The sequence below is a fragment of the Toxotes jaculatrix genome, chromosome 13 (assembly GCF_017976425.1).
Source record: "Toxotes jaculatrix isolate fToxJac2 chromosome 13, fToxJac2.pri, whole genome shotgun sequence".
Lineage (NCBI taxonomy): Eukaryota > Metazoa > Chordata > Actinopteri > Toxotidae > Toxotes > Toxotes jaculatrix.
Genome location: NC_054406.1, coordinates 13,050,838 through 13,072,139, shown reverse-complemented (window position 1 = coordinate 13,072,139; position 21,302 = coordinate 13,050,838). Strand labels below are relative to the sequence as shown.

Below are 21,302 nucleotides of genomic sequence, written 5' to 3'. Positions count from 1 at the left end.
AAGAAGACGAAACACTGTGGTAAAACAGGCAGCGACGTGCAGAGTTTGGAGAATATGACATCTCACATTCCTCTCGCAGACAACTATTCACTAAAATAAGATATATTAAAAGCGCAGCATACAGAGCAAAAATGCACAGTATGCAGCTCCTCAGACAATTTATGGCTCAGACCTGTTAGAACGATACTGTCTCCTCCTCTGTGAAAAGTGTAACCTTTCTGGAACCCCTAACTTATCTGTCTGCATTCAATCAAACCTTCGGTGTTGCAGAGACCATTATCAGTCTGAAATAAAATTTTATCACGTTCACAAGATTAACGCTTGAATTATATTACTGTGGAGTGAATCTAATGGCTTCCCTATGGATGGTGCAATATATCTCTCCCAAGAGCAACTCTCTGCAAATTTAAATGCTGTTACTGTTTAAAAGTCAGAAACAAGAGTAAAATAAGTCATTAAATGGAATGAGATTCCTAAGCACAGTAAAATTAAATACTGCAGGCCTCAAATAACAGTTTAATAAGTTACTCATAACTCTACATTAGTGTTAACGATATTTCATACCTTTTTAACCAGGTTAAACATCTTATTATTTTAATAAAGTATTATTATCATTTTAAAATATGATTTATACATTGTTTCCTGATTCCTTCCTCTTACTTGTACACAACCACCAAGTGAAAGGAAAGAACAAAAATCATACCCCTGATCATTTGTTCACTGAAAAAATTCTCTGCTTTGGCTGCAGAGCATTCAAAGCAGAACCTCTCGTCTTTACAGATACACTTTATTGTTTTTATCAGCTTATTAATTTAATCACAGAAGCTGTCTGTACTGCACTTAAGCTGGAGCTTTTTAGGATTTACATATACATGTTTTCAACAATGCATTAGTTAGTACTGGTAGACGTGCTGTGGCATACTGAGACTCGCTGAGGCAAAACCCCCTCTCTGTGTCATTGATAATGGCAATTAAAAAGTGTTTAGATTGTTATTGAGATTGTTATGTTTCAAAAAAAAAAAAAAAAAAAGAAGCCTACTGCATGCTGGAAAATTTTGTTTTTCTTCCTTACAGTTTATAAAGAAAAAAAAAAAAGATAAATGATAAATTTACTATTTCCTGTATTTCACAACATTTTTATTCTGGTAAAACTTGTTAGTTTCATCCTCCAGTTATAATTTATAAATTTAGCATCGTTTAATCAAATCCATTTCACGGTGAAGGCTTGAAGCCACTTAAACAAGGACAGTCCTCAACATTTCAAACACTGCACATCAACATGACAAACGCGCAGTGGTTATGGAGTTAATCCAGAAAGGCCATTAGTACCCACTTGTAACTGCAACAAATGATTTAAGATTTGGAACATGATAAATAGCTGTTGCGCAGCAGCAGCCAATGGCCATTTGTATGGGTGACGTGCTACAGAACAAGAGACTCGCACACAAACACGCAAGTATGCACATTATATTGAGAACAACAGCAGATAACGGATAGGCAAATAAAGAAAAACACTGAAGTTGTTTTCTTCTTTTTAGATGTTCTAAAATAGTTTTGGTGAAAAAGAAAAGTGGTGTCATAACTCTTCTTTCTAAGTGGCGAAATGGCTCCTAACTTTCTGAATTCAGCAACGCCTTTGACAAGCTCCTTCTTTTAGATCTCCTCCTGCTGGGAACACTGTGCAGAGGTTACAGAAAAAGTCTACCCAGAAGCTTTTCATTTGTGAGCCAGCCTCCTAAAAGCACCTCCTCATAAAGAGTTTTCATGTATGATTTGTATGGATAGGGTCACTTTAAATACTGCGAATCTAAACACAAGTTACTCAGATAAAAACCGACTGTAGGTAGGAGAGATACATTTTATGAAAATCATTTAGTCTCACCCTAGATGCCCCATCCCGTGTGGCCACCACTGCTGCTGAGCATTCATTTGCATTTCTTCTCAATCTCTCTCCAACATTACAGAATGTTCCCTTCTATTCTGCTGAATTACACTAACTTCTATCATTGAGTTGCATTATGAAAGTCACGCTGGCGGTTCACCTCTGAATGAATCAAATCAATTCAGCTTCAGTCGCATTAGTTTGACATTACAGCGAAGCATGTTTGGTCTATTTTTAATCACTCCACAGGAGACTTGACCTTTCATTGACTATGCCCCTGCAGCATAAACACTTTATGCAAAGAAAAAATAAAAAAAGAGGGTTTTTGAAAGACTGTTGGGAGAAAAGTCACGTTTCATTTTCAACTGCATGTAACTCTAAAACTAAAGCTGTAAGAAAACAAAAAATAGACAAGGAGGAGAAGAAACAAACAACATCCATGACATTTAGGATTTTCTGTGCCTACTTTTTTTTTTTTGAGGCAAGAAAGGGAGAGCAAACACAATCTTAGATGTGCTGCAAGCTTTGGCAGCTTGAAGCAACTTCTGCAGAGTTTTATCTCTTCACCAGTTTGGGGTGACGTGCACACTAAATGTGATACCTCGTCAGCCATGACTGCCAACTTCATGTTTATTAATTTATTAGATACTTGATCTACTATCATTAAATTCTCACTATAGCAAACATGATTTGATGGAATCGCTGTTGTTGCCCTTTGGTGGTCCTGAATATTTAAATTATTTTCGGGAATAAACATGAAAATCATGTCAGATACTTAGGAAGACGTTATGTAGCCATGTTAATAAAATGGACACAAAAAAATCTCATAAATTTTTAATTCTTTTGCCTCTTTTAATCTGCAAATAAATATACAGGAGGCTGAGATTAGGAAGCTTATTTCTACCCATGAATTAATTCCCACAAATGAGAGTTTAAATTTCTTTGCTCATTCCTCTTCTTAATCCTGTGGCACTTAAGACTCAAGCACAGTAATCTATGGTCACATATACACATGCAAAAAAAAAAAAAAAAAAAAAAATGAAGCTGCTGAAACCCACAGATTCATCACTGGAACAGGTAAAAATGTAACTTTATGATTCAAGCTTCTAAAAACAGCTGTACATAAAGATATCAACTCTTCAGTCATCATTAGCGACCTACGGTAATCAATTGTAATGTGAATTGTTACTTGATATCCTGGAAGATATGACTGCAGAAACAATCACGATTTCGCTTTTATGACGACACTCGATCAAAATGACAAATGACTGCAGCGAGATAAAAGTAAACCAACTCCATGTGTCGGCTGCGTTGCCAAGTGTGTGCAAAGGAATGTCATACTGGGCAAATTCTGCGTCGGAGAGAGATTTTTCAAACTCATACGAGGGGCTGAAAAGCGGGGGATGAAGCAGACCTTTCCATACGGTATGACTTATAGTGAAGAGGTCATACTTCATTTGATTTACATGCTGCAGCTGCAGAAGATATTCAGGAGGAGTTTAAACCTGATCAAGAATTGTTGTCCTACAGAGATAAATAGTGAAATTGTTTTTCCAGAATGGAGTATGTTTGTTTCATAGACAATATAGACTGATTGTTATTGGTCAGTGATGATTTTCAACTTTTGCTATAAGATGATGCCAGAAAGACCACAGGAAATCTGAAACAAACAAAACATCTGAAGATGTCACCTTGGGCCCTGGGAAGCTGTGATGGGCATTTTTTTTTTGACATTTCACAGCCTACACATTTAAGATGAACACGCCGAGGTTGCGGTCATTACCATGTGACATTAAATCCCTCACAGAGTCAACACAGTGTTAATAGTTTCCTGTTCACAACGAGAAAAAGAAAAGAGAGGAAAAGAAATCAAAGCTCTGTCAAATGCAAAATCCGTTTTTAGTGGTGGCGAGACGCTGCACTGACTTTATTATGACAACCACGTGAATTATTTCCTCTATGAAAAAATACATCATGTGCATCCAAGCATGTTAAAACTGTTCTACAAGGCACTGCTCTCACTTTGCATTTGCTGCATTTACCAGAGCAGTCTCTGTGTCAGACTCAGAGGCTGAGCACACACTGTTCCCTCATCAGATACTCACAAAACATGTTTCTGAAGACATTTTACACACAACCAGAAGCAGCTTCTTTTCTATATAACTGACACCAATTTGGCAGGTTGTCAGAAGGTTCACTGTCCTGTGCTAAGTTAAGTCATTATCAAATTCTGAATGAGAACCTGAGGAGCGAGTGAGGGACCTCTGCAAAAAATACAAGAAAATAAAACAAAATGAAACCTTCAAACCAAAAGCAGTGGAAAGTAAGAATATTCCCATTATAAGTCTACAATAAGTCTCTGTGACGACTGTAAGCATTTCATCTACGCCGCTAGGCTGCCTCCACATCACTTGAGCTGAAGAAGTACAGATTTCTCTTTATCCCTCGCTGACTCATGTCACAACATCAACTCAAAAAAATGGTGTAAAGCAGGCCTTTGTTTTGAAATAAGATCAGTTTTTGCAAAAAATAAAACGGAACAGCTACTGACGTGTCCTTAATTCAGTGGTAGTAATAGCCCGATTGATTAAAAAAAGAAAAAAAAAGTTGATGAAATGCCTTTAAAGATTCTTTCTATCAACTCCATTTCATGAAAAGCATGAATCGGTTTGGGGAAAATTCCGAAAAAGGCTGGTTACTCTCAAGACCAACTGCCACTTTAGCGAGTGAGGCCCAAAGTAAATTTCAAGCCCTTCAGATAATAAATAGGGCTGATATCCTCCATGGAGGATGCACTGCGGGGCACAATTTGTTCAGCAGCGGCACAGAGGAACAGAAAGGAGCCCACTGATAAAAGATCCTGAATCAAGTAAGTGAAAGAACAAGCCGTGAGGTCTGCTGGAGTCTGATACATGTGTAAGTGGTGCTTGAAAAATGCCCATCAACCTCAGTTACAAAAGACAGAGCACACTCTTTGGAAATGCAGCTGCAGTTCTATCCACATCTTTACTGTAATTGGATTTACACAATATGCTTTCTTTAAATAAGCTCAGTGAATCTATTGTACAGGAGCAGACTGATGTTTCATTAATGAATGTTAAGTATTTTCATCTAACAGTTTGGGGGGAAATCTATGCAATTATGCTAATTATTTAATCAGGGCAGTGGTAGTGGGAGGTCTTCACCGATAACGCAGTAATTAAGATTTCCTTTGCACCTACACCTGCAGCAAAAACACCCTCATTCAAATGGTTTGTTTCAGAGACAAGAATAATGACAGAAAATATTAGCTGATACAGATAAATACAATATTTCAGAACGCAGACTATGAACAGCTTAAAAGGAAAAAAGCACATCACTGCCATCAGCAACATTTCACAGTGCTGTAGTCTGCAGGGGTGCCCCAGTGCTTCCAAAAAACTTGTAGCTGCATAGAAACATTATGCAATTAAAAAGCCTTTCGACATCATGAGATGTTGAATATTAACATCTTGTAACAACTCTAGTTATGCTGTGCTGCTCGTACTGATGTAATACACTATGATATATTACACTTCTTTGCAGCCATGTCCAAATTTACTTTTTTAAAATTAACATATACCCACATTATAAACATCAGTCACATCTTTTCATTACAGTATATCAACTGAGGAGGAAGGAATAGAACTTTTTATGTAATATATATGATATTTATTGCTTGATTAGAATAACATTAGCATTTATTGTCATTTATAATGGTTTAATTTCTGATTGTGAAGAGTTTTTTTGGCTGTATCTCTTGTCAAAGTACAAATCAAGACACACAACTATTAATCAGAAATAAATCAGTTAGTTGATGAAGCCAATGCTAAAAAAGCAAAGAAAGTAAGGAAGAAGACATGAGATATTACTACTTCAATATTTGAATTTTTCTTTTACAGATAATACACAGAGAACACTAATGAAGCATGAGACTCTATAGACAATATTTTGCCAGCAGAATTTGTCATAGCAGCATCCATCTACAACAGCCAATGTTCTCCATTTCACTGCACTTATATGAAAAAAAAAAAATCAAGGTTCACTGGTGAGTTCTGAACAGATTAAAAAGATTATACCTCTCCCATTGTATTAGAGAAATGAAAATATCTGTGTGGGTGTCTGAATGCCCAGTATAGTCTGAATTAAAGTAACAGAATTGGGGCCAAGACGAAGGACTTGAGGGAGAGAACATTCCTTTTCTTTCTGAGCTCACCATGTTTTAATTATCTGTCTGGCGCTGGAGCTCAGATAGAAGTGGCCCTTGAGTTAATGAACCATTTTAAGACCTTTCTGCTAAACGACGACTAAAAACGAGCCCAAACCTTCTCTGTGACAGACAGATAGTTTCAGTCGCTTTAAAAAGATACCACTCTGCCCCTGGATACCACTTAATAAACATAACGCCTGAGGCAGTAATTCAAACTTTTGACTTAGAAGACGTTAATTTACATCTGTCACAGATACAGTATAACTAAAGGCCACCTTATTTACACTTCAGTGACATATGTATTGACATATGACATTAACAATTATCACTTTTTTGGACTTTGACTAATGTTCTATATATATCTGGATACCTAAGCTCATTCTTATTTACGGTCTTGTGCATGGTCTTCTACATTCATAGAAGCTACAGTACCATTAAGGTTAAATAATTCTCCTGCAGTCTTTGCTCCTCTGTCATTGTTTTGTGTTTGCAGTGCAGAAACTGCAGGCTCTCAGCGACGCCATAGCGTCTGTGTCTTTACCAACACGAGCTGATGAGACTTCATCGATGATCAATAATTAATATGAACGGTGCAAAACAGAAGAGCGAGTCAGACTGTGGAAGTAATGCCACATTTCAGCAGGCGCTTTTATTATTTATATATATGTATAAAGATATTTCTGGGGGTTTAAGAGAATAAACACAGAGTGTGCCAAGACAAAAACAGCTCAGAAAACAAAAATGGATGGAAAGGAATAGCAGCGCTTCAAGAGACACTTCACTGCAACTGCATTTATTTGAAGCCAAAAAGTAATTTGATTAGGAATTTTGGAGAGCAGCTTCACCACCAAAGGCTTCAGGAAGAACTTCTGTTCTTTATTCTGTCAGCCTTGATCCAGGAGCTGAGGAAGAACACCTTGCCAAAACATCAACTTCAATGTCTCTGAGGACCTTTGAATGCTGTGGACAGGCGGAAGGGAAAACAAGTTTTGGGTTTTGTCTGCGAGGTAGTAACGCCAAAATGGCTTCCCCATGTGGACCAACAACATTAGCGAGTATGAAGACATGAAGCGTCAAAGCCAGGGAGCTTATCTAACATTGTGTAATGATTAGAAATTAAGCTCTGTAATTCCCACTGAAAAGAAAACGAACAAAAATTAACGTCAGGGGCGTGGAGGGGTTGAAAACAGACAAGAGCAAAGCTTTGAATGAGACTGAAAAACAGGGGTACAGCAGTAGCTTGATGACTTTAAATCCCTGCTGTTTTTCATCATACACATCAAAGAAAAGAGGCTGAGATATTTATTCAGATGAAAATTATCCTTGATGACAGATGGTTAAAGCTGTTGTGTTTCTTTCTGTACTTTGTAGTATTCATTTGGGATGTAATCTTATTCCCATAATGCTTCAGGGAGAAGTGACACTAAAGCTTTGTATCGATCAGGATGGACAGTTTAGAAACTCCACAGAACCGGATCGCAGGTCCATGGGGAAAAAAATCCTACCAGCTTCGGCTCCCAGTCTCATCTTTCTGGAGAGCATTTCAGAATTTGTACAGGCCATACTCCTACTTCCAACCCAACATAATTTCCTTTGCTATTTTGATGAGCGCTAAACCACCCATGAGCTTTGTTCTAGTAGCTTCCAAACTTCAGCTGCACTGTTTGTCCGATCGCTGGGGAAACAAACTATTACTACTGGCTCCATAATTATTCCTAAAGTAGCCACAGTCTGCATTGCAGACCACGGGTTTCGCTTGGCTCCGAAAAAAAAATCTGTTTTTTTTTTTTTTCTAAAGTGCTGAGTCAAGGCTCACCTCTGCTGGAGCATCTAATTTATTACTGGCTTTACTCTGCTAGTTCATGAGGTGATTTGTTGTGAGCAGCTTAATTTTGAGGAACAGCCAGAGGTTGTTTTGATGGGGGAATGGGAGGCACTATCTATCAGCAGCAGCAGACACCTGAGGAGAGACGGGAGCTCCCTTTCAGTATCGAGTCTACTGGATCTGTCATTTGAACTGCGTGAAGTGATGTTATATACACCTACAGGATGGACAAGAAATAATCCTCAACATAAATGGTTGGAATACGAAAAGAAGGTCCTGAAAACCTATTTTCTGAATCAGCTTCTTACTGTGGGCCTGTCCTACATGAACGCTTATAAAACTAACAAAGTTAGAACAGTTATGGTCATTTCACATGAGAGATTTTTGCATTTGTGCCTTTCTTCAGTGCTCTTTTCACTACTTTAAAGTCAGTTTGAGTAAGCACTGTTGGTTAAACTGGATCAGAACACAAACACACACACACAGTTTTGATAACTGATCACTGAAGACATTTTTTAAGCAAAAATCTCCCAAAAACTCACTGGTTTCCAGCCTGTCAATTTCTTTAACAGTGAACTAAGTGTGTTTGTGTTTTGGAATTAATAGACAAGGACAAAGTGAGCAACTGTAGAGTGAAGTCCTGTAGCCTAGCAAAGAAAATTTGGCTCTTGTATTATTCAAATGACAAAAAAGGAGCTTTGAGTAAGTTTAAAAAAAAAACCAAAAAACTTACATGTTATTTCCCTGTAAAATAAATAACTAATCACTCTAAAAGCTTGATAGCTCTGTAATCACCCTTGTCACAAAGGAAGCTTCCAGCTGGGAGTTGAAAAGTGATCTCTCAGTTGAAGTGTCTCAATCTATCGTGATTGACTGCTTACTCCTCTCAAATCCATTCCATAGAGATTTATGGCCAAGTCGAGTGGACTGGCTGCCAGGCAATTACTGTCAAGTGGATCCTATTGCACCTCTTTGTCACTCTAATACTAGAAATTTGGTTCTCATTAGATACATGTCAAATGGAATTAGGGCCTTCATTTATTTTGTGTGACATCACCCCGCCCCCTCTAAGCCTATCTCTGGCAATGTCCTTTCCCATAGCTGCCGGCCCGCTCACCTGCTTTGGGATGACAAAGCGGCCGAGATAGAAGAAGAAACTACCTTGCTTGAACTACTTGAATTAAGAAAGCTGAACGTGAAAGAACCAAAGTGAAGTGCAAGGTGCTGGGAAAGAGAGAAATGCACAAGACAAATGAAAGGATTTCAATTAAAGCGTGTAATTCTCCTCATCACCGTGTCTGTCGCACTGGGAGATGTGATGAGTCATCGACACAAGTTGCAGACAGGAAGCCGAGCTGCCGTATCCAGGGGGATCAGCTGCCTCCTCACAACTGAGGAACATGACCTGCAGCTGAATCTATCAATGAAGTGTGTGCGAGTGTTCTGCTGAAACACCAACAAAATGTCATTACTTGTCACATCCTGACAACTGCAGTATAAAGAGTCACACCATGGAGCTTAATTATGATCTATAATCCCTGTCAAATGGCAATCCCCTCTGGCTTGTTGCACCATTCAGAGAGCGAGACAGCAGGCCACAACAAAGACACCAGCCCGGACAGTGATGTGCCCTCGTGAGAGACGCAGAACTAATGACTGGGCTCAGCATGTAGTTTGTGCATGAGACAATGTAGCCTGTGTGTGTGTGTGTGTGTGTGTGTGTGTGAGACATTAGCCAGTGCCACGCATGAAGGGCAGCATGCCAGTGTGTGTTGGCAGCACCAAAGCCAGTGTAGCGAACCACAACCACAACCACATGCTTAGGGATTATCACCCTGCTACTGGGACACAGGCAGGAAGAGAGCATGAAGAGTGTGTTGGACAGGCAGTGTTCAAAGCAGAAACTGTACAGTACAGCACAACTACACATCTATAGGTGTTAGTTTGTTTAAGTTCAAAACTGTAAATTCTTGGTGTATGTGCATTTTCTCATCTATCAGTGTGTGTTTTTGTGTACGTTTCTGCAGGCTCCCTCACTGCCAGACAACCGGTGCCAACTCAGAAATTACCCAACTCCTCACTGCAGTTTCAGTGCCAGGCCTGAAAAAGGCTGAGCCCCACTATACACTGAAGATGAGTATCCATAAACAGCCATACGCACACACAAACACCCACTTCCACACACACACACCTAATCAACTCAACACACAATTGTGGCTTGACTTGAGAAAATTAAGTAAATTCACAGGAAAAAAAAAAACAAGTAAATCAAACATAATTTCTAGGTCCATGACCTTATCTCTGTGCCTGGGCTGCTGGTAAACGCTGAAATAAACACACATACAAAAACACCATTGTATATCTGGTCAGAAGCACCAATAAGCTATGTGGAACGATACAAGCAGTTATTTGTGCTGACAGTTGAGAGGCATGTAATCTCTTCTGCACACAGCTGCGGAAGAGAAGGAGGCGATAGCATGAACAGATAACATGAAAGGAGGAAAAGTGAAGGGAAAAAAAAAGGGAATGACAGTGAAAGACTTACAAAAACAAGTGAGAAAAATGGACTGACTGATTGAAAGAGTAAATACCAGTGGTTTATGTAGTGACTGAGGTAAAAAGACAGCGAACCAGAGCGAGCCTGTGTCAGCTCCCTTCACAAAATCGCCTGCAGCAACGACCAACAGCTGTCACAGCTGAACTTTCTGGCAGCGACAATATGGCCACAGGTGGGGTTCATGGCATTATTCTGATATGGCACTGTCATCCAACTCGCCCCAAGCTGTATTACCAAAGGATTTAATTTTTTTCAAGCAAGGATTGAAAGCAAATCACCATTCCACAAGACAGCTGATTCCTTTCTAGTAAAACAATTCAGAGCTTCACATTCAGGTAAAGACGACACATTTGAACATGGAGCTGGAGTAGATGACAGCGCATGTGATTAAACATTATATAACAAGTGTTTTATGGAAAAAAGGTTCAATATTTGAACAAGGCAATTACATCTCTGCCACTCTCCAAAGTTTCTCTCTAACCTCACAACCTTCAAACACTAAATATTCAAAGTCAAAAGTGAGTAAACTCCAAATGAAAACTGTCAGACCCAGAGAAGCAGCAGGGTTTCAGAAAGGTAATCAAGAATACGGGAGGCAGAGAAATAGAACATAAACTAAGGGATGATCTTTTACTTTTTCCCAACGGAGATCCCAATTTAAGATGAAGCCGCTCTGTACCTGAGCCGAGATGAGATGGAACCTCGCTGCCGTTCATATGGGACTCTGAGTCATTACCAGCACATTGGTTTTGGAATCAAACAGTTGCGACGGCAAATCAGGGGAACAAAACCGCAAGGATTGAGCGGCTCAGTTGAAATGCAGTGTGCAATTAACTTTATAATCAGTTTACAAATGAGGTCTACCCTGCCGCAATCTCTGGAGTGCGTGGGCGTGTGTGTGTGTGTGTGTGTGTGTTTATATGCAGGTGGAGGAGTGCATTTGTGTACTCTACGTGAATATATCCACATTTCCACTATGGAGTAGAGTCACTCATATTAGAAAAAAAAAAAAAAAAAAAAAAAAAAGACGGATTTATAATCCATATGTTCCCGTATCTAATAACACCATGAAAACTGGATATAAATAGTTCACACATTAGCTCTGGAAATGAGAGCGCTATGCAAATATCAGCTTTTTTTTTTTTCCCCAAACAGGTACACAGTCGGTGCATATTAATACTTTTAATAGAAGAGTGAGTGTACGGGAGATTTATGAGTGCAGGTCACAATGTGAAACACAGAAGAGCAGAAGGAGGGCGAGACAGAGATTAAAAAAAAAAAAACTAGGGAGTGCAGTGTTGGTTTGGAAAATAGGGCATTTTTCCAACATAGAATGATTTGTTGAGATGAGCTAAAATAGTTTTGCATATGCTAAAGGACCGACTAAAAGCATTTGCCAATAAATTAGAGAGAGGATGGGTGTAGTTACAAAGCCCGATGCTGTGTCCTCCCTCTGAGGTGGTTTTAAATAGCTTTTAATCAGGCTGCCTGAGATGGCCACAAAGTGATATGATTATGCTCATCTGAAATGTGTGTATGTGTGTGCATGCTTGCGGTTTAGGTTTAGCACCGTTTTGTCCCCTGAGAGAACTCATTCTCTCTAACACAGAAAGCCACAAATGTCTCAGTGCAGTGCATCCCACTCCTCTGTTGTCCTTCTCTCGTCCCATGTAGTCTGTTCGTTCGTCTGTCTGTGTCCATTTGATCCGTTGAACAGTTCAGGGGATAAACACGTGTTTATCCCCCGAACTGCTCAAGGCAGCTGACCACCGAGCTTGTCAGCCGTAACCCGTCTGACTTTTGAACATGGCTCACAATGTCGCTGGGAAATTACTGAGGTGTGACAAGCTGCTATAGTGTCTCCAGGGATGAGAAAACATGTTGCTACATTACATTGCTTATCACAATTTAAAGTTTTGATAATTCCTTACTCTCTTCTGGGTTTTCGGACTTTCATCTGTTTTCCTCCTTCTGTCTTCCGGCTTTATTTTTTCTCTTGTTTTTTTTTCCCCCTGTCCTCAGGCCACCCCTGAACTGCTAAGCTATGAACATTCCAGCCAAGTAGCCAGCACTGCTATCACAGCAAAACGCCATTATGCTGCACTGTCAAATAACCACTGTGTTTGGAAAAAGGTGCTTTGGATGGTGTATGCTCCCCACTGTGAAAAACTGCTGATTATATCTACATGCAAAGGTGATTCTGTTTGGAAAAGAATTCAGCTCCATTCAACTCGCTATATATTCTTAGGTGCTATACATTAACAATGAGATTGCTGTTGATGTTCGACGTATGCATATTGTAAATGCTGTCGGAATTTAGCACAGTTTAAATCAGTGATGAAATTTCCATTTGATCTTTTCTTAAAGCTGCAAAAATGACTCAAAAACAAAATTACAAACTTTAATAGTGTGTCCTACAGCCTGGTGTGACGTGAATGTACGAAAATGAAATTAGAAAGGATATTCGAGAGAGAGAGAGAGAGAGAGAGAGAGAGAGAGAGAGAGAGAGAGAGAGAGAGAGAGAGAGAAAGCCCCACAGGTTCACAGAAAATGAAAAATGAAATAACATTATTCAGGATTTCACCATGGGAAAAAAAAGATACATTTTCTTTTTCCATTTTCAGAGCTGATGGCGTACTGTGAGTCACAATTCTGTGACATATGATAAAAAATTTAATTTAACTATGCATAAGCAATATCTGTCTTTATTTTCCAGTACTGAGCTTAACGTTTGTCTGAAATAAAACCTGTGCTAATGTCATCGGGTTTCTACAGCTTCCAAAGGGGACACTTCTAAACAGGAATGTACACAACAGATGTGTACATATGTAAATAATTTCAGTTCTAAAAGAATAAGAAGGTTTGCTGATTCTTAGTATTCACATTTGAATTCAAGGCAGAGTGACTAAAATGTGAGTACAGTGAGCCATTCGTTAGACTTCTACCATAATTAGACCCATAGGATACAACTCATTGTTTCTTTTTCTTACTAAAAACAATTAAAAAAAAGAAGCCAAAACATCAACAGAATTACATATTCGCCTCCAGGGGAGAAGAACTTCAGTGGCATCGCAGATTAAGGCCAGACTACAGTCCACGTCTGGTATCTTTGAGCACAGGCCAAGATGGCTGTCAGATATGGAGACGAATGACAGGCAAAGCAAGAGATGACACTAGTATCATCATATAACAGAAAGGAGACAGATTGTAGAAAGATACGCCGCCAGACAAAAACTGTGGAGAGGGTGGACTGGACCAGACTAATTGCCACTATGTAGTATTAGAGAAGGGAGCAGTGATTGAAAGCCCTAATGGAATAACACACACACATCATCCACCTGGTGGGGCCACTTAAACAAAGGGAGGTGTGTGAATGTGTGAGTGACCACTGGCCAGATAATGATGACCCATAATGCATTTTGTGGCAACACGTGCTGTGGGCTCTCTCGGCAATAAGACCACACATGTGGCCGGGATGGACAGAGTAGATGGACAAAAATATACGGGGAGAGGCATAAAGAGGAGAGAGACACATAAGGACAGGGAGGGAGAAGGGGCAGAGTGGAGAGAGAGAGAGAGAGAGAGCATGTTTGTGTCAGAAAATGAGACAGGCAATGAGGTAATGAGCAATGGTAAAAGAGAAAGAGGGTGAAAGTGAGTAGAAGAGAAAGTGAGACAGAGAATAGGGGGAAGAGGGGGAGAGGGAGTTACAGTCTTACCATGTCAATGAGGCTCTCCTGGATCCGGTTCAGTGTGGTTCTCAGTCTGCTGCTGATAAGGCCCAGACCCGATGACTCATACTGTAGAATACACACATACATAAACACACACAGTTACTGTCTGCACCGTGCACAAACACTTTCCTCTCTGAGAACACATACTTTAGCAGAGTGTGAAAGCACGCCACACACGCACACGCACACGCACACACACACACGCGCAGCATCATCTGCTCTCATCTCACGTAGCCAGAGATGAGAGAATCTTTACTTTCTGCTTCTAGCCCACTCTAATCCAAAAGAGGGAGGAGTAACTGGGAGAAACAGACATCAGCATCAGACAATCACACCCGCTACAGTAGATGATGGACAAGAGGTGAAGGAGGAGTGTGGAGAGGGTGAAAGCACAGCAAACTCAGCATCTAAATGCCTCTGAAATAATCACTCTCTTGTGTGCCAGATGTCGACTGAGGAAGCAAATCACACGCAGCATCAAGAGCTTCAAACCAACCACACCACAAGCTCTGTCTAGTAGTTTGGACTCACAAGGCGAGTACGACCCTGCGTATTAGTCAAAACACTTCTGGGTCTACTCTTACCAAGCAAGCAGGACCCACCACCCTGGCAGCGCCCGCCTCTCTGCCACCTTGAGTTGGCAAAGACGGGCTTGGGACAGGCTATGGATGACAAATGGACAAAAGGAGGGAAAAAACAAAAAGCAAAAGGTCAAATTAAAAAACTAACAGTGAGGGAGAATTACAGAACTGAAAAAAAAGCATAAAGAAGGAAGCAAACAAAGAAAGAGATTAATGGAAGTAATGGGTGGACTTTGTACATGTCTACACTGTACTTGCCTCACATTTAAATTCTTTAATTCAAGTGCCACAACAAAAGGAAAGGAAATATCCAATTATTACTCAATCTTGTGACTAGGTTACATGGCCAGTATCACATGGCTGGTAGTGTCCTAATTTGACATCACTTCTTGTTGTGTAGCGTAATGTGTCCACACATTAAATTGCACTCGCTCTTAAATTGAAATATTCTTTCAGATGCACCATGGACTACTGGTGGAGATACTTGTTTCAGAAGGTGTCAAACTGCTGTCCCTAAGGTTATACAAAATAATTTATGGTGTGTGGTCCATTCAAAATCAGCATTCAAATTTACATCTATTTAAAAAAAAAAAATTTCTTACAACAATAATATGGTTAACAAATTAACACATTAAAGGGACATTCCACCGATTCTGCATGTGAAGTTCAGTTTATTCATCACAGAAAGTTAAAAAGCTTTGCATTAGAGAGGCAAATTATAACTCCTTGCCATCAGTGATGAATCCAGTATGTGAGATTATAGCTTTAATTTAGCCTTGTTCAATTATCTGAAAGAAGATAGAACACATTGGAGAGGGTATCTGTGGGTTTTATTTTACTATAGGTCACAGTATAAACACTCAGAACCCAAGATGAATGGCATCCAGTGTGAAGACCTGTCTGTGGGAGTCAGGGGTTGAGAATGAAACTATTTTATTGCGTTACTGCTCATTTTTCAGAGAAGCCATCTATTCATATGTCAGACAGTTTCCTGATCTGTTTTCTCTTTTTCTGCCTCTGCAGCTGTCTCAGCACCTTTTCTTCTTCATTGTTTTGGTAACCAGCCTCTCTCCTCTTCTCTGTGACACAGTACATACTTCTCTATCTTTATCTTCTGTGCATCCCTCAGTTCACATCTGTCTGTCTAGCCCCCTTTGCCTCACTATCTCCTTTTTCTGTCTCTTCCTAGAATAGACACCCACATAAAATATGAAAGTTATTCCCACAGGGCACAGGAACTTTTCATAATTTTGAAACATTAATCACTTTTCCAAAAATGTGTTTGTAAATCTTCCTCTCCCGATCCCGGCAGCTGAAAGTCTGGTTATCAATGGTGATGGAGAATCTGTGCGCACGGCACATAATACATCTTTAGCATATGTGTGACAGAGTCAATACTGCAGCTTGACTTGACAGGGGCCAATATACACAGATAATGGGGGTATTTACCCTTTTGAATATTAATGTCACCCATTACTCTGCAAGTAGAGAAGTCAAGCAGTCCATCTTGATTCCAGTGGTGTAAAGAGAGCGGAGCCTAGGTCAAAATACCAGCATATGTGCCTAGCAATCTCTAGCAGCTTTTTAAAAATTCATGGGGACATTAGCATTTTACTGTAGGTGCCTCTTTGAGTGAGACCATTAATGAAATGAATGGGTTCATGAAATGACACTTAATGAGGACTAGAGTTACAGAGGGAAAAAAAAAGTGAGCGTTTCAAAGAAATGTGGACAGAGAGACAGAGAGTGGCATGGGAGTAGGGAGAGGAAAAAAGCAGGAGGAATGAGAGACAAGTGATGCCATGTGACAGGAGCAGTGAGTGTAAGATTAAGGACATGGCAAAAAAGATGAAAAAGAAGGAGAGAGGGAGAGAGCAGGCTTGTCTGAGAAAAATGAAATACAATATATGTGTAAAGGAAAAGAGTTTATGACAAAGTAGACAGTGACATGGAGAAAGACATGATACGAATAAAGGCATGAAGACAGTGAAAGTGATAGAAACACACACACCGTTCGTGGAGCCACAGTGGTCAGACTGAGGCACATGAGAAAAGAGACCTCCTGACAAGCCGTCAGCTTGCAACTAGTGTGTCACTTTCTTTCTTCTCCCCATGACACAGACACACACACACACACAGACAGACACACACACACAAACATGCCAATAATATGTACTGAAGCGGCCCCCGCAGAGCGTTCATCCTCCTCTTTATCTCTTCCACCTCGATGGGACAGAAGTCATTTTGTTGCTATCATTACCACTTCCCTGAGGGTGATAGTGACACAAATGGTGTTTTCTTTCTTTGTGAGGCACAGTATAAATGACATGATAGTCTTTAGATGGAGTGGGGGAGACAGGGCTCGCAGACTGTAACCTATCATTCAGCTGAAATTTTTACTGTGAGATGGACAGCAACGAGAAAAGATGGAGGCAGTGGTTATCCCCCGTCTCACTGTATATCATCTAATAAGTATTAAAGAAAAAAGAAAGAAAATAAGCACCATACCACTGAAAGGAAAAAAAAAAACCCACCCAATTACTTGTGGGGGTATCACTAACTCGCTAGCTCACATTCCTTTCACACACACACACGCCGTTGCAGAATGATGTACATCATGCTGTGGTTCATTGCTGGCAGCTTAAATCTATGCTACCGTGGCAAACTGTTTTCTATGTGAGCACACACATCGGCAGCATCTTGACATTTGTAAATGCGTCAGGATTCGCAACTGCCCTATTTCGCAGCATCAACATGCGTCAACTCTCCAGAAAAGCAGCAATTTTTAGCACATTTAATTTACTTACCAAACTGCCACACTGAGGCTTCCATAGTCTGACTGCTAGTTCTGTCTGTACGTTTTACAAATGTCAACAGACGCACATCAAATAACGCTACATGACGCGGTTGGTATGTGTAGAACTCAAAGTTTATAAATGGTCTATTTTACCGTATACCGTTAACAGAGACGGTCACAAAGGTAAAAAGTGCCATAGCTGACATTTGAAATGTCAAAAATCTAGTATGTTCTATATACTATGAGCGTGTGCTTCTTTGCCTCTCAGTATTTACTTATTTCTCTTCTGCATGAAATCAAACAGTAAAAGGGATCAGAAACACTGTACCATGTCGTTGCGTCCGAAGAAGGTGTACACGGCGTACAGGTAGTAGTCGAAGAGCTGTGACACGCAGTGGATGACATCAAAGGCGATCGGCTTCAGAATATTCATCATCTGCATGTACTTTCCTGTACGGAGGGGACACAAACGTATAACAGTTACCAGATATCTGGGTTTGTTGGACAAGTGTCCCTGGCTGTACACCAGTGTGTGACACACACAGTGAGTTTTTTTTCTTTTCCTGCTTGAGTAGATCAGTTTGCAGTGAATGAAATGGTTCTGTTCTTAAGTAAATCTTGCAGGAGATTAAAAGAGTAAGTAAAACTACTGTAGGTTAATCACAGTGAAACCACGTCCTTTGGGGAGGCACTTTAGCAGGAGCACACTGCATTTGCATACACTTGAGGGTAAGGATTTAATTTAACAGGAAGGTAATAAAAGCAATAAGTACAGAGGTACAGGAGTGTAACAAGGTTACCATTGATTCAGAACTGATGAATGGAAGGGGAAAAAAAGAAGAAATAAACTCAATCTAGCTGGCTTTGCCACTGAGACAGCACTATTTCTCTAACACTCTCATTTTTCACGCCCTTTCTCCTTAATTCTGCTCCAAGAACTCAGAGAGCAATCTAACTCCATCAAAGACCTGCGTAGACTGAATTAGAAGTGATTGCTTGGAATCAAACTTAGGCTTTTTCTTACTTTAAGCTTCTCACATGGCTGTAAATCAATGTTACTTATTGTGTGAAAAAAGACTACATGCGCAGTAAAGTTTTGAGGTATGAACAGAGAATGGAGAAATATTTTTACAGCAAACAACATGTAGTAACGTGAAATCATGTATTGTTTGGAATGTTACGAATCTGAATCAGTTATTAAATGAATTCACAAAAAGTTTTATTCAACCATAGAGCCACACAGGAAAGATAACTACCTACTCTTATTCATTTTCACACACGAAAATCAGATCAAGAGGGTCGCCTTGCCAAAGGGCACGCTCTCCCAAGGACGGGACCCGATGTCTTTACAGCCACGTCACAAAGACGTGTAAGCACCTCTTTGGAAACAAAAGGTCAGAGCTCAGGGCGAAGGCTAACCATTATTAGTGCAGCTCAGTCACACCTGAGCATGCTGACTGCAATGAGCTGCTAGCTTAATTGGTGAATAAATGGAAATCTCAGCAGGCCAGAGAGGACACCCACTGCGGCTGAGTCTGGGCTGCTCTCAAGTAGTGGTAAGTGGTAGAGTGTGTGTGTGTGTGTGTGTGTGTGTGTGTGTGTGTGTAACTCACCAACAAGCCGGATGACGTTGAGGGTGGTGTTGGTGAGAATTGGTGCATTGGTTTTATTAAGGTTGTAGTCAGACTTTTTCTTGCTTCTTATGGTCTCTCGGGACACACTGATGTGTGCAGGAAGTGGGAGTGAAAGAGAAAGTAGGGCAGAATCATGAGAACAGAAAAGACTCAGTAATATGTGTTAACATCACTAATCCACCGCAACGATCGGACAGGTTCAAAACCTTAGTGCGGGTCACACTCTTGTAATTGATCAATCAGAACCCATTACACAATGCAGGAGACACTGAAGGACCCAAGGTGGTAAAAGTCTGTGAACTGGTGATCCTGGAGAACCAGACCCCTGACACTGATAATCGAGTCATATTAACCAGCAATCATTACTTGGGCTGAATAATTTCTGGATGTGATCACGCCACCCATTCAATAATTAACCATTAGTGATTCCTGCTTATAAAAAAAACAGAATTCAGAAATTAGCATTTTAGTGGCTATAGGCGGAACAGGAAATGTTGTGAGAGTTAAAGGAAAAATATCAACCATGTCAGACCTGTGAAATAACGAGACAACCCTGAGCACAAACATCACGACACCATTACTAAGTCACTGTACTTCACATATGACAGGAAATGATCATTATAAAAATGCCCCTGTAATGAGGAGCTGCTGAATAAGTAATAGTATTGTGTGTCTTGTTTCCCGTACAAATCCGGTGCAAAACCTGATGTCAGCTCTCAGATACGCATAAACACACAAACACACGCAGTCCTAGGTTCTTAGTAATTCTACCCACCACATACAAATAAAGTACAGAAGCTTTTTTTTTTTTTAAAGACACTCCAAACTGCACACAGAGGGTTATAAATTTCACAACTCCATCACATTGCATCCCAGTTTATCTGGTTATTTATGACGCCCACCACATGAACTTGAGAAGAAGACCACATAATTACAGCTATAACATGCTAAGGTGGTTACTGTTTGCATAAATTATATGACCCTAAGAATTTGGCACTGATAATAAAACAGACAAGATACAAGATTTTCTTCAATTGCATTCAAATTTCTCATTCAAATGAAAATGAATCCTTTTGCATGAGGTGCAGAGAAGCGCATGATTGCCTCTGCAGTTATTAAACAGCGACTAATCTTTCAATAGTTACTAATCACGTAGGTGGAGATGGGAAGAAAGAGAATTTTTTATGAGTAGACAAAAAGCTTTATGCAAGTTTTCTGCATACTTAGCAGGGTTAGGCAGAGGTGAGCTAAAATGATCGTAGCGAAATGCATACAAAATGGAGTAATACATGGCTTTGCATATTTTTAGAACTCTGTTAAAAACAATTCAAGGACAGATCATTTTATTTTATGTTTGTGAATAATGTGAAGTGTTCACTTTCTTTCATTAATCTGAAAGGGAGCAGACATGGAAAGGCCACGTAACTTGCCTGAGATGTGTGCCTCCTGACAGGAGTAAAATAATGTGACTTGAAACTGACCTCTTGAGAGGGGCGTCACCCGTCTGCTCGTCCACGTAGTCCTGCTTGAGCTCCTCGGGGACATCACTGTCGCTGTCATAATCCTGATACGCGCTCTTTTCCAGCTCATCTGATTCATACTTGAGAAACGAGAAAGAGAAAGACCAGATGGAGGTCGGGGAAAATGACGGTCAAAGAGCCAGTGCAGAGAAGAAACACAGTACAGCATAAAAAGACAAAAAGAAGTCAAGCGTTGTTATAACACGCTGGGAAACTTTCATAGCACACCGCCAGTTGTGGAAGACAAGTGTAAAAAAATATGATGCCATGGTGAAACTGTGTTATCTGATCTGTTGATTGGATAACACTTCAATGAAAGATCCACAAAGATTTTAAAATAACACAAAATACAAACTGGCTACTCAAAAAGAAAACAGTGTAAAACAAAAGGATGTGTGAAAGGATTGTGATTAAAATATCTAAAAACAAAAAGAAAACCATCTGACTTGAGGGGGGAGAAGCAGAAAATTCATTCACCTCTCAGAGGAGAGTTCAGGTAATGCCCTGAAATAAGACAATATTTTCTTTGTCCTTAACTGCGAGC

The 21,302-nt window shown here is 40.0% G+C and overlaps 1 protein-coding gene across 2 annotated transcripts in view; it reads right to left on the bottom strand.

Moving 5' to 3' along the window:
- The window catches only part of vps50 (VPS50 EARP/GARPII complex subunit), a 97,393-nt gene that overhangs the window by 14,328 nt on the left and 61,763 nt on the right, over nt 1-21,302 (bottom strand). For both annotated transcript variants that reach the window (XM_041053206.1, XM_041053207.1), the window contains exons 19-22: nt 20,720-20,838; nt 19,218-19,324; nt 17,933-18,054; nt 14,212-14,292 (exon numbers count right to left, since the gene is read on the bottom strand). In XM_041053206.1, coding sequence (XP_040909140.1) covers nt 14,212-14,292; nt 17,933-18,054; nt 19,218-19,324; nt 20,720-20,838 — 429 coding nt within the window. The remainder of the gene's footprint in view (nt 1-14,211; nt 14,293-17,932; nt 18,055-19,217; nt 19,325-20,719; nt 20,839-21,302) is intronic.